Raw genomic sequence first — 12,395 nt, 5'->3', positions numbered from 1 at the left:
TGTCTGTCCATAAGACAATACACAGCATGCACATGTGGAGGATGATGCTTGATCATGTTTTATCTCTAGAAATAATATTTATATGTATTTAGAAGAAGGTTGTTTGAGAGCAGGAGCGTAGTTTGTTTTTAACACCGGTAGAGACACATGTGGGGGGCGGGGGGGTGTTGAGCATCAAACTCATGACTTTGTTTGAATGGAACTAAAAGTGTCTCAATAATAAAGGAGTTAAATGACATGTGTAACTAGTGAACAGTTTTATTGGAAGTACAGTTTCTACATCAGTCAAATCTGCTGTTGCTGCAATGCATTGTGGTCCGACTGCTGCTTCAGTGAGGATTCATGTTGTTGATTAAATAAAAGCTGCTTCCATCCAATGAGAGGAGAGGATGACATTGTTTTAATGAAGGGTCAGGACGGGTTCAGCTTCAATAAATCCATGTTTCATTTCACCGTTCCTCATAAACGATCAAATCAAACTTCCATTACGTGAACTGTGACTTCTTCACGTCTTTAGGTCCGTCCTCAACGTTCACACGCCCACATGTCAATCACAGGCTTCAGAAATCCTCCTGGACTGGATTCTTTCAGTGGTTTTAACCTGAGGGGTTTCTGCTGCGTTTGTCTGTAATTACAGCATCAGAACATTCCTCTATAATATGCAAATATTCTCCCTCAAAGGACGAGAGCATACGACGATGACACATGATGGAGTGCCTCTGCATTCTGAGCCGAGGCCTCGAACCCAAGAGCTGCAGCAGCTTCACAACAGGTTTGTTAGCAAAGACACGTGAGCAGCTTCCAGAAAGCTGACACGCACATGTGTGTTTGAGAACATGCTGTACTTATTAAAAGAAGAAAAAGTGTCCAGGCAAATAAAATAATTAGTGTTACGGGTGGCATCTCTCTCTCTCTCTCTCCCTCTCTCTCTCTCCCTCTCTCTCTCACTCGCTGAATAAACCCTCTTTTGTTTATCTCTTTGTGGTGTTGGGTTTTGTAGAATTGTAATAGTCTGGGGTGTTAATATTAGACTTGCACGTGTATAATAAAGAAGTGTTTAATGCGTACATTATCATATATGAGGGTTATGATAAATAATAAGGGATATTATTATGTAAAATATGTAACTGTCTGCAGTAGGTCACTGTATGTTTTATTTTACTGTATAACGATTGTGGAGTGAATGGACTTTGAACAGTCTGCATGCGTTAGAATTGTGTTACTGTCGCTTTAAGAGAGAGTGGCGCCGGTAGCTGGTCAGGGCGAGGTGGACGGCCATGAAAGTGGGACTTCGGCGCAGAGTAATCTTGGACCTTTGTTTCTGACGTCAGCTGAAGAAACCGCCCCTGGAACAGCGTAAAGCCAACGGCAAGTGAGGAAAACGTTTCCGGTGTGAAATGATGAGAACCAGCCGATGGAGGCCTTAAGCCAAGACAACCAGTTGTATGAAAACAGGCACAGAGCTTGTTTTCAGTCTCTTGTTCGCTGCACGTTGAGGCGACAGCTAACTGTTGACAGTCTGTGGTTTCGGCCCAGATTTAGAGAAACTTGATCAAGTGTTGTATCTGTCCAATTCATCGTCTCTTTATTAAATATTGTTGTTATAACTTATTGATTCTGGTCCTTCTTTCTTCACGACCACCTGGGCTTCTTGGACACACTCTTTAGTGGCTCGTGTCGTTGTTACTCGCGGCCTCCCCTAGTTACTGACTAGCCGGGGCCTCTGACAACAGGAAAGACGCAAGACTTCACATCTCCAAAAGTCCCCAAACGGGCTTTTTGTCACCTGGAGGTCTGTTGTGTAACTTGCTTTTCTAATAACTCAGGAATCCAGAACATGGAGTTCACAGTGAATCGGGTCCTGAGAGAAGAAACACAGTGTCTCTACCTGAAGCTGCTTTATACAGCTGATCAACACCATCACCAGATATGACTCTGATTCTTTCATATGAAGTTATGGAGGAAGAAAAAGGAGGAAGAGGAGGAAGAAGAAGAGCAGGAGGAGGTTTTCATTGTCATTATTTGATATCTCATGTCTGTCCATAAGACAATACACAGCATGCACATGTGGAGGATGATGCTTGATCATGTTTTATCTCTAGAAATAATATTTATATGTATTTAGAAGAAGGTTGTTTGAGAGCAGGAGCGTAGTTTGTTTTTAACACCGGTAGAGACACATGTGGGGGGCGGGGGGGTGTTGAGCATCAAACTCATGACTTTGTTTGAATGGAACTAAAAGTGTCTCAATAATAAAGGAGTTAAATGACATGTGTAACTAGTGAACAGTTTTATTGGAAGTACAGTTTCTACATCAGTCAAATCTGCTGTTGCTGCAATGCATTGTGGTCCGACTGCTGCTTCAGTGAGGATTCATGTTGTTGATTAAATAAAAGCTGCTTCCATCCAATGAGAGGATGACATTGTTTTAATGAAGGGTCAGGACGGGTTCAGCTTCAATAAATCCATGTTTCATTTCACCGTTCCTCATAAACGATCAAATCAAACTTCCATTACGTGAACTGTGACTTCTTCACGTCTTTAGGTCCGTCCTCAACGTTCACACGCCCACATGTCAATCACAGGCTTCAGAAATCCTCCTGGACTGGATTCTTTCAGTGGTTTTAACCTGAGGGGTTTCTGCTGCGTTTGTCTGTAATTACAGCATCAGAACATTCCTCTATAATATGCAAATATTCTCCCTCAAAGGACGAGAGCATACGACGATGACACATGATGGAGTGCCTCTGCATTCTGAGCCGAGGCCTCGAACCCAAGAGCTGCAGCAGCTTCACAACAGGTTTGTTAGCAAAGACACGTGAGCAGCTTCCAGAAAGCTGACACGCACATGTGTGTTTGAGAACATGCTGTACTTATTAAAAGAAGAAAAAGTGTCCAGGCAAATAAAATAATTAGTGTTACGGGTGGCATCTCTCTCTCCCTCTCTCCCTCTCTCTCTCACTCGCTGAATAAACCCTCTTTTGTTTATCTCTTTGTGGTGTTGGGTTTTGTAGAATTGTAATAGTCTGGGGTGTTAATATTAGACTTGCACGTGTATAATAAAGAAGTGTTTAATGCGTACATTATCATATATGAGGGTTATGATAAATAATAAGGGATATTATTATGTAAAATATGTAACTGTCTGCAGTAGGTCACTGTATGTTTTATTTTACTGTATAACGATTGTGGAGTGAATGGACTTTGAACAGTCTGCATGCGTTAGAATTGTGTTACTGTCGCTTTAAGAGAGAGTGGCGCCGGTAGCTGGTCAGGGCGAGGTGGACGGCCATGAAAGTGGGACTTCGGCGCAGAGTAATCTTGGACCTTTGTTTCTGACGTCAGCTGAAGAAACCGCCCCTGGAACAGCGTAAAGCCAACGGCAAGTGAGGAAAACGTTTCCGGTGTGAAATGATGAGAACCAGCCGATGGAGGCCTTAAGCCAAGACACATTAGCAGCTTCTCGAAAGCTGACACGGACATGTGTGTTTGAGAACGTGCTGTACTGATAAAAAGATGAAAAAGCGTCCAGGCAATGTGCTGTTTGTCGCCCCCTAGCTGCGCGACTTTGTTGATGTGGAAACCCCAGTGACAAAAACCAGAAAACCACCGCTGCTGCTATGAAGACCCTTGTGACTGAGTACGACTTGGTCTCACCTTGATGCGCTGACTGATATTCATTGTTTATTTGCGTCGTCTCGGTTCCAATGCAATGTGCCGTTTGTCGCCCCCTAGCTGCGCGACTCTGCACAAGGACGCCGCCGACAGTACGATCGACTGCAAGAGCTCCACCGAACGGTAAGAAGTGACCCAGCAAAACACCGAGCGCTCCCTTCACCGTACATTCCCATGTGCCGCGACGCTGTCATGTGACCGCGGTGGAAGGTGAACACTAATAAGACCCGCCCCTTCCTCTCTGCATGGACCAGCTGTAATCTCCTGAAGCAAGCTCCCTTCACTGCTGGTCACAAGGTCACTGACCCTCAGCCCTTCGTGGACGCCTGCAAAGACACTTTGTGCAAATACCCGGCGGTGGACGGTCTCAAGTGCCAGTTCATAGAGGCCTACGCCGAGTCCTACAGACTGAAGGCCAGCATCAGTCTGGGCGACTGGAGGTCAAAGGTCAACTGCTGTAAGACCCTCCTTCACTTTCTCCTCGTTAAGCATTATCACATGTTTTATATCTACTCTTTATCTGGAAAGGAACACGTGTGTGTGTGTGTGTGTGTGTGTGTGTGTAGCTGTCCCTAAGGCTTCCTGTCTGCAGCATCACTGCAGCGAACACGAGTTCTGCGGCGAGAAGCTCGGTGAAAGACATTGCTTCTGTCGGGCCTTGTTCACCTCCAATTACACCGACACTTTAGGTACACACACTGCTGCTACACAAACTGCGGCTACACACACTGCTGCTACCACTCTGCTTAGGTACAGTGCTACACACAGTGCAGTTTGGATGTGTTTGACGTGATGTGCTGTCGGGTGTTCAGGCGAGCCGGCGGTCTGCAAGAAGGACTCTGCCACGGTTTCTCTGGCCGGATGTCTGCTGCAGGAGAAAGGCATCGACTACACCGTCCTCCACCTCAAAGACCCCACCTGCAAAGGCCTCATGGACAAGGACACCCACATGGTGACCTTCAGCTTCAACAGCAGCAAAGCCTGCGGGACCAAAGTGTCGGTGGGTTCTGTCCTCCGGTCTGTTGTCTCAACACAAGTGAAACACACTGGTGTCAGGGAGTGACAATGACTTGTGTTGCTGTCTCCTCTAGACGACCGACACCCAGATCCTCTACAAGAACGCCATCGTGACGAGGGACGCCTCCAAGGCCGGCGTCATCACCCGCCACGACCAAGTCAACATCGACTTCTCCTGCCTCTACAAGAAGCCCGACATCACGAGTGTGTCCTTCAAGATCAAAGACAGGTGTGTGTGGAGGAGGCGGAGCTTCACCTGTATGTTCATGTGCAGCTTGTTGTAGTTTGACACAGCTGACGTGTGTGTGTGTGTGTGTGTGTGTGTGTGTGTGTGTGTGTGTGTGTGTGTGTGTGTGTGTGTGTGTGTGTGTCTGCAGCTCTGTGGTAAAGGAGATTGTGTCTGGGGACTGGAAATACACTCTGATGATGAACGCCTATGCCGACGCCGGCCGCACGCGCCTCATCACCAAGACCACGGCCGTCAAGCTGAACCAGCAGATCTGGGTGGAGCTGAAGACCACGGGGCTGGACGGGGGCATGGTCTCCGTGGTGACCGACTCCTGCTGGGCCACCAACGAGGCGAAAGCTAGCAGCACCGTGAAATACCACCTCGTCAAGGACGGGTGAGAGCAAGAAACTCTTCGTCAGCTGCTGTGAGAGTCGTCTGCAGAGGAACTCATCGTCTTGTTTTCCTGTTTCTGAGCAGATGCCCGAACAAAGCTGACGGCACGGTGAAGATGGAGGGAAACGGGAAGGGAACCTCCACCGTCTTCTCTTTCAACATGTTTGAGTTCTCCGCGAAGAAATCTGAGATCTACCTCCACTGCAAACTGGAGCTGTGCATCACTAAGGGCTCCAAGCCCTGTGCTCCGGTATGTCTTCTTCTTTGGTTGGGATTCGTAATATTTCAACCGGTTTATTCAGTTTAAATCAACGTGTACCTGTACTATAATGGTCAGGTGGCCTTCTCACCGTCCTCTCTGTGTTTCAGGTCTGCCCCAGTAAGAGGAAGCGCAGATCTTCTGGATCTAAAGCTGCAGATGGAAATCCAGCACTCATCACTATGGCCTGGAGCAACTAGGAGAAGACCCCGCCCCCTTTTGACCAATGACCTGGACATGAAAGAATGAATTTAATGGGTTTCTAATTAATTATATGATTATATTATAATTGATTAAAGGGTATTTTTGCAGGTGAACATGTAGAGTTCTACCTGTGTGTGGGGTGATAATGGGTGAGAGGGTTTTACTGCAGTACTTCCTGGTGCTGTGGGTTCTTTTCATTAAAATAAACATCATGTGTTGTACTTTAAATGCACACAGCCTGAATGACACCTAGTTGATGCAGAAACACAATCTCTGTGTTTCTGTGACGTGAAGCTGAAATAAGTTTGTCAGGTTTCAGATGCAAATGAAGGAAAATACTGATTTGAAGATTAAAAAGGTGATTATCAGATTGAAGTTAATGAAGATTGTCATTTTAAACTGTAGATGTAATTATACAGAGACATGCTGTCGTACAATGATTATGTTATGAGCATCAAAAAGACCAAAAAATGAATAAAGGGAGTGGGTAAAACAAACACGAGTCTCATTCATTCATTTCATCCATCTTTGTGTTTGTGTGCTTGCTCCATGTTGTTCTGTGTTTGCTGAAATCCCCAAAAGGTTTTGAAGTGGTGTGAGATTAACTGCATTATTAAATATGATGGATGTGCTTGTTTACATATATTTTTAGTACAACTTGTCTTCGTGAGTATTACAGCTGACAGGAGCTATCTGTAGTCTCATGAAGGCTCTTCCTGGAGATCAAACTCATCCAGGATTCAAAAATGTCATTTAAATAAACATTGTTCTGGTTAAGAACCCTTTTGTTGCAGACTTGAAAACAAATGAGTTTAGATGTTAGAAGCTGTGAGGCAACATGGCGTTCGTCTCCGCTGTCTGCACTCCATGTGCCATGCTACATGGGCTCAGTGTAAATGTCACTCATTAGACAGGTGTGTGTTTGGCTGGTAGAAAGCCACGCCCTCTGACACTTGCTTTTGTTCGCCATTAGAGAGAAGGATTGTGTGTGACTTAATGAAGCCTCTCACACACACACACACACACACACACGACTAAGTACTTTCAGACCTGGGTGAGACGTGCGTTGCCTAACTTTGTGTCACACGAATGACCATGTCTACACTCACACACACAAACACACACTCATGAACACACACACAAACACACACACAGTGTTTGAGTCAGACTCTGAGGGACAGCTCATGCAGTCGGTGACGTGCTATTTCAAGGGAGACGTCACATATCTCGGTCTACTTTGAAGGAGTGTGTTTTTTTTGGAGCGAATGACAAAATTGTGGTTGATGGAAAATACGTCAATTTGCCGACGATATGACCCTTTATGTATGATATGATGCTTCATTTTCACATATTCTGTTGGTTTTAAGATGCAAGCACACATTTGAGGGCTGCTAGGGTTCATTCAAGCTTCATTTAAAATGTTGACATTTTAATTATTGTTATTAATAACTTAGTAAAACATAGCCCAACTGTCTGTATTACCAGGACCTGCAATCAAACAGCCCCAGAATTCTAACGCTTTTTATTTATTTTATTAATTGAATAAAGATATGAAGTGAGGTTAACTCTGATTGATTCTACATTTATTGTAGAATCAAGATGAATTTCAATGGAAATCTAATCTATTTTTGATTTATTTCATTTTCCCAATTCATAGCCTGTAAGTAAGCACCAAGATATGCTTAATATGTGTTTATTTCATTCAATTATAATGAAAAAACCTTAGATAACAGGGTGGATTGGATGTAACAGGGTAAAAATCATATAAGTGCATGATACACTTCATGAATGAAGGCAATTCATTTACATTTCACATAGTAACAGCTTAATCATTGGGACAAATATGGAAGTACAACACTGAACTGAAGTCATTTTGGTGGAAACATTGGCTGAACTTTCCAACTGTTTGAGATCCACCATGAAAACAATTAGAACAGATTACTAAAACAGTTGTTACAATAGTAGTGAATCAAAGAGAGAAAGTTCGGTCAAGAAAAGGTAAAATAATCACGTCCTCAATCGAAGGACAGAACCCCTGAACCTCAAAGAGATGAGACGAGTAGTCTCAGCTGAATACACTTATGTTGGGGTCGGACAGTTTTTAAGTGAATGACAGTGTTTATTTCCTACGCTCAAAAATACACTTGAGATTTATTTTTAAATAACCAAGACTACTTTGTTTCTCTAGTGTGGCCAATTAAATGGTGATTCATATATCGCTTCTGTGTAAATGACTGACCACAAACTGAGCAACTAAATGGTTTCTCTCCTGTGTGGATAGTCATATGAGTCTTTAGGTGAGACTTTTGTCGAAATGTTTTGCTACACATAGAACAACTAAATGGTTTTTCTTCTGTGTGACACGTTAAATGACGGTTCAGACGTCCTTTACCTGCAAAAGTTTTACTACACACGGAACAACTAAATGGTTTTATTCTTGTGTGGCAAGTTGAGTGACGTTTAAGATATTGCCTGTCTGAAAATTCTTTACCACAAACTGAACAGCAAAATAGTTTTTCTCTTGTGTGGCTATTTATGTGAGTGTTCAGGTTTGGCTTTCGTGAAAATGATTGACCACAAACTGAGCAACTAAATGGTTTCTCTCCTGTGTGGCTATTAATGTGAGTTTTCAGGTTTTGCTTCTGTAAAAATGATTGACCACAAACTGAGCAACTAAATGGTTTCTCTCCTGTGTGGATAGTCATGTGAGTCTTCAAGTAACACTTTTGTTGAAATGTTTTGCTACACATGGAACAACTAAATGGTTGCTCTTCTGTGTGACAAGTTAAATGACGGTTCAGATGTCCTTTTCCTGCAAATGATTGACCACAAACTGAGCAACTAAATGGTTTCACTCCTGTGTGGCTATTAATGTGAGTTTTTAGAACACTGCGGAATCTAAATGTTTTGTCACAAACCGAGCATTTAAATGGCTTCCCATCACTTCCAGGCACTTCATTGTTTTGCAGAGGGTTTAGATCTGACTGAGGTTCCTGAGTCTCCTCCCAATCTCTACTGTCATCAGTCTCAGGATCAGACGAGTCCACAGTCTCTGGTCCTTGAGGTCTTTCTGGATCCAAACTCCTGTCTGGTTCTGATCCTCCAGAATTCTCTGCATCAGCTTCTGTTTCCATCTGTTCAGTTTGTCTTTGATGGAGCTGTGAGGACTGAGCTTCCTCGTCATCATCTTCACTCTTCACAGGAGTGAATAAGAACTTGAGACCAGCCTCTTCCAGCCGTTTAAGCTGCTCTCCCCCCTGACTGGTCCAGAGTTCCTCCTGTTCCTCTTTAATGTGTGGGGGCTTTGGGTCCTCCTGGTCCTCTTTAATGTGTTGAGGCTCTAGATCCCCCTGGTCAATACTGGAGCTCCAGTCCTGCTGCTTAGAGGGAACCTCTTCTTTAACCACCAACAGCTGCTGGACATCTGTTGTTGAATAAAACAACACATTTATACGTCTTATGAATCTCCTATTAAACTATATATTTCAAGAGGTATGTCACTGAAAAGACAGTGAATTAGTTGTAAATAAGAGAAGCATGAACCCTAAACAAAAGATGCTGCTGCCGACATCTCTGCAGACCCCTGATGCCTCTAACGTGGGCCGATCGCTGCCCTGGAGACGCAACGCAGTTGAGGCGCACTGGGGACTGTTCGCCCAAGTCGAGAATCGCGCCAGGAGCAGGGGGGGCGGCCCAAACCTTACCTACAACCTAGCTATATATATATATATATATATATATATATATATATACACCTTTGAGATGTAGTTCAGTAAAAAGTACAACATTCACCTCTTGGAATTAGTACAGTAAAATTACAATATGTAACTGAGATGTATCGTAGTAAAAATTATGAACATGTTTAAATACTTCATTACCTATAACTACCTCAGTATATGATGTGAATAGTACAGTACCTGTAACTCTACCTCAATACGTGATGTGAATACTTCAGTACAGTACCTGTAACTCTACCTCAATACGTGATGTGAATACTTCAGTAAAGTACCTGTAACTCTACCTCAATACGTGATGTGAATACTTCAGTACAGTACCTGTAACTCTACCTCAATACGTGATGTGAATACTTCAGTACAGTACCTGTAACTCTACCTCAATACATGATGTGAATACTTCAGTAAAGTACCTGTAACTCTACCTCAGTACATGATGTGAATACTTTCTCCAGAACTGGCTGCATCAGTTCAAAGTGATGAAGAAACAAACAGAACCAAGCTGCTCTTTGTGTCCGGACTTCCGGGTTGGAAACAGCGTCCAGTAGTCTCCGTTGTCGCTGGTTCTCCTCCATTGATCTAGAAAGTTCCTCCTCGTACTCTGCTATCGCTCTTTCAAACAGCGTTTGGACTTTAGACATTTTCACACAACGACAGAAACGTTTTCTCCTCACAAACTCCGTCACAAACCCCGTTTCCTCTCCGTTAAACTGGGACTAGCGTGCTAAGCTAACTTCAGCATCGTTGTAGGCTACCGGGAGATGAGTCAGAGGAACAACATCCGGGAACAGAGGTGAACGTCTAGAAGTAGTGATGGGACGAGCGACACTGGTGCATCAGCACTGTGCCGAGAGCTCAAGAGGGAAACCTCGTATCGGTGCGTGTATTGCTTTAAGAAAGAATCACGTGACCGATACAGGAACTGTGTCGTTTGGATGTGCCGCGCCAAAGTGTGTTTATCAGGAAACAAACTGTATCAACATGTCGTGGGTTTGTCGGATGGAGTTTTGCTTGATCATGGATCGTCCTAGGAAGTTTTCCCCGGTGTGGAATAATTTTGATCTCGTGACGCCAAACAAGGTAAATCTTTTTCTCCTTTATATACTATTTTTTACGGTGGCGCATTGCAATCACTTTATCAGTTTATCAAGTGAATGACCTGTGATTCATATGATAGTCAGTTAAAGAGCCTTACAGTTGCTTTATTCATGTCATCATGTAATTATGAGATCCTGATCTCGTAATCATGAGATAGGGTCAGAATGTGCAGAAGAAATGAGGAGCCAAGAGCCTGACCCAAGAGAAGGAGAGCCTAGCTCTTCACATGGGTCAGAACCCAGTTCAGGTATGAAAATACATTTTTGTGGCACTTTGTGATATGATTTATCATGTGATAATGAAGTAATGATTGACTATTTTTTTAGGGCACAATCTCTGGAAGACTTTCGATATGGAGGTTGCAGAGACCCAGAAGACGAGGAACGCAACAGCTGACTCCATTATTGAAGTCCAACGCTACCTGGCACAAACAAACACACCCAGAAACCAAGATCCTTTGCAATATTGGAAATGGAACCAGAACATATACCCACATCTTCATCAACTTGCACTTAAAACTCTCTGCACACCATCATCGTCTGTACCATGCGAAAGAGTATTTTCCAAGGCTGGGGAGCTGGTGTGTAAGAGGAGAAATCGCCTTGGAGCAAAGACACTCGAAAAACTTTTGTTTCTCAATAAAAATTCATGAACTGATCACTTTTTTGTCTTTTATTTCATATGATTTAACAGTTAAGTTGACAAATGTGCACATAAGTTACAAAATTGTAACTCTGAATTTTTACTCTAATTTGCTATATTTTACATACCAACTCAGTTTTAGCATTTACACGAACAAGGACTTTCTTTACCTGCAATGATTTTATAACTACTGCAGGGGTCACTATTGGGTGACCAACACAGTATCAATACAGTGGCGACACAGTTTGTTTAGTGTGTCAATACACTCCTTGAGGTATCATCGTCCCATCACTATCTAGAAGTCCGTTCAGAAGGTTTATCCAGACATACAGAGACTCTGCTGGATCAGGACTGAAGGACCTACCTGACACTTTATCAACACAACCACGAGACGCTGCTGCTGCTGCTGACGGGAGCCGCCATGTTGCTTAAGGAGGAGCATCCGGGTCAGCTGCAGCGTGCGGGGTCACCTTCAAAACAAAAGCCCCGAGACGCTTTAATGTGGATTTTAATGGCATACTTGGTAACTTTCAAAATAAAAGTCTTGAAAAGCTTTTACGTTTATTTCATTGCAGACTTGGTGGGTTACCTTAAAAAATGCCCTTGAATGTATACAAATAGTTTATCATTATTCCAATCTTAAGTTACCTTTTAATCTTTTCCGTACATAACAGTGGTGTATACACTCTTTAAACCCTGAAATATCTTAAATTGATAAACTGTTTAAACACTTAACTATCTCACATACTACTTTTTAAACTCTCACAGTTACAGTAAAATGTCTTTAAATGGCAGTAACGAGCAGCTGACATGTTGAATTGTTTGTATCGCCATTTCTATGAATAAACAGGAAATGCAAATCACAGCAGTTTGTCTCGTCTCTCGTGCGCGAGACGAGAAACACGCGACACGAGCTAAATAACGCTTAAATGCGGCGTCGAGTTGAAGGAGGAAACTGTATTGTGTTTTACAGTTTAATAAAGTACGATAAAATGTTAAATTAAAAAACTCACCAAAGCAGTTTCTACTTCCGGATTCCGTCTCCATAGCGACACGTCGAGGCACTTCCTTCCGTCCAAGTCTTGTTGTTCCTGCTGCATTCACAGACGATCGAAAATACTTTACTGATACCGTTTAGCAAGAC

The 12,395-nt window shown here is 43.2% G+C and overlaps 2 protein-coding genes and 1 long non-coding RNA gene across 4 annotated transcripts; 2 read left to right on the top strand and 1 right to left on the bottom strand.

The window, feature by feature from the left end:
- The first annotated feature begins 3,581 nt into the window (after window positions 1–3,581).
- On the top strand, window positions 3,582–6,236 carry LOC137790432 (uromodulin-like). Its single transcript, XM_068584669.1, has 9 exons — window positions 3,582–3,640; window positions 3,736–3,798; window positions 3,930–4,132; window positions 4,242–4,364; window positions 4,488–4,675; window positions 4,767–4,921; window positions 5,070–5,315; window positions 5,399–5,564; window positions 5,684–6,236. Exons 1-9 carry the CDS (start codon window positions 3,621–3,623, stop codon window positions 5,771–5,773), a joined length of 1,254 nt encoding a protein of 417 aa, XP_068440770.1. The 5' UTR covers window positions 3,582–3,620; the 3' UTR covers window positions 5,774–6,236.
- Window positions 6,237–7,454: 1,218 nt separating this feature from the next.
- LOC137790430 (zinc finger protein OZF-like) lies at window positions 7,455–12,291 on the bottom strand. 2 transcript variants are annotated; one of them, XM_068584667.1, is made up of 4 exons: window positions 12,265–12,291; window positions 11,616–11,721; window positions 10,017–10,123; window positions 7,455–9,204 (listed from the first exon to the last, which is right to left on the bottom strand). In XM_068584667.1, exons 3-4 carry the CDS (start codon window positions 10,084–10,086, stop codon window positions 7,949–7,951), a joined length of 1,326 nt encoding a protein of 441 aa, XP_068440768.1. In that variant the 5' UTR covers window positions 10,087–10,123; window positions 11,616–11,721; window positions 12,265–12,291; the 3' UTR covers window positions 7,455–7,948. The 2 variants fall into 2 exon arrangements, with proteins under 2 accessions (XP_068440768.1, XP_068440767.1); XM_068584666.1 differs by lacking the exons at window positions 11,616–11,721; window positions 12,265–12,291 and having other exon boundaries at window positions 10,017–10,314.
- On the top strand, window positions 10,362–11,280 carry LOC137790920 (uncharacterized). The gene is made up of 3 exons (XR_011077965.1): window positions 10,362–10,591; window positions 10,741–10,856; window positions 10,936–11,280. It is a non-coding gene; the product is annotated as an uncharacterized lncRNA (long non-coding RNA).
- Window positions 12,292–12,395: the final 104 nt, after the last annotated feature.

The sequence above is a fragment of the Clinocottus analis genome, unplaced genomic scaffold (assembly GCF_023055335.1).
Source record: "Clinocottus analis isolate CAN_PGR_092001 unplaced genomic scaffold, fCliAna1.0.p SCAF_2, whole genome shotgun sequence".
In the NCBI taxonomy this organism is placed as follows: Eukaryota; Metazoa; Chordata; class Actinopteri; order Perciformes; family Cottidae; genus Clinocottus; species Clinocottus analis.
Note: the sequence above shows the minus strand (reverse complement) of the source record. Positions and strands in the feature narration are given on the sequence as shown.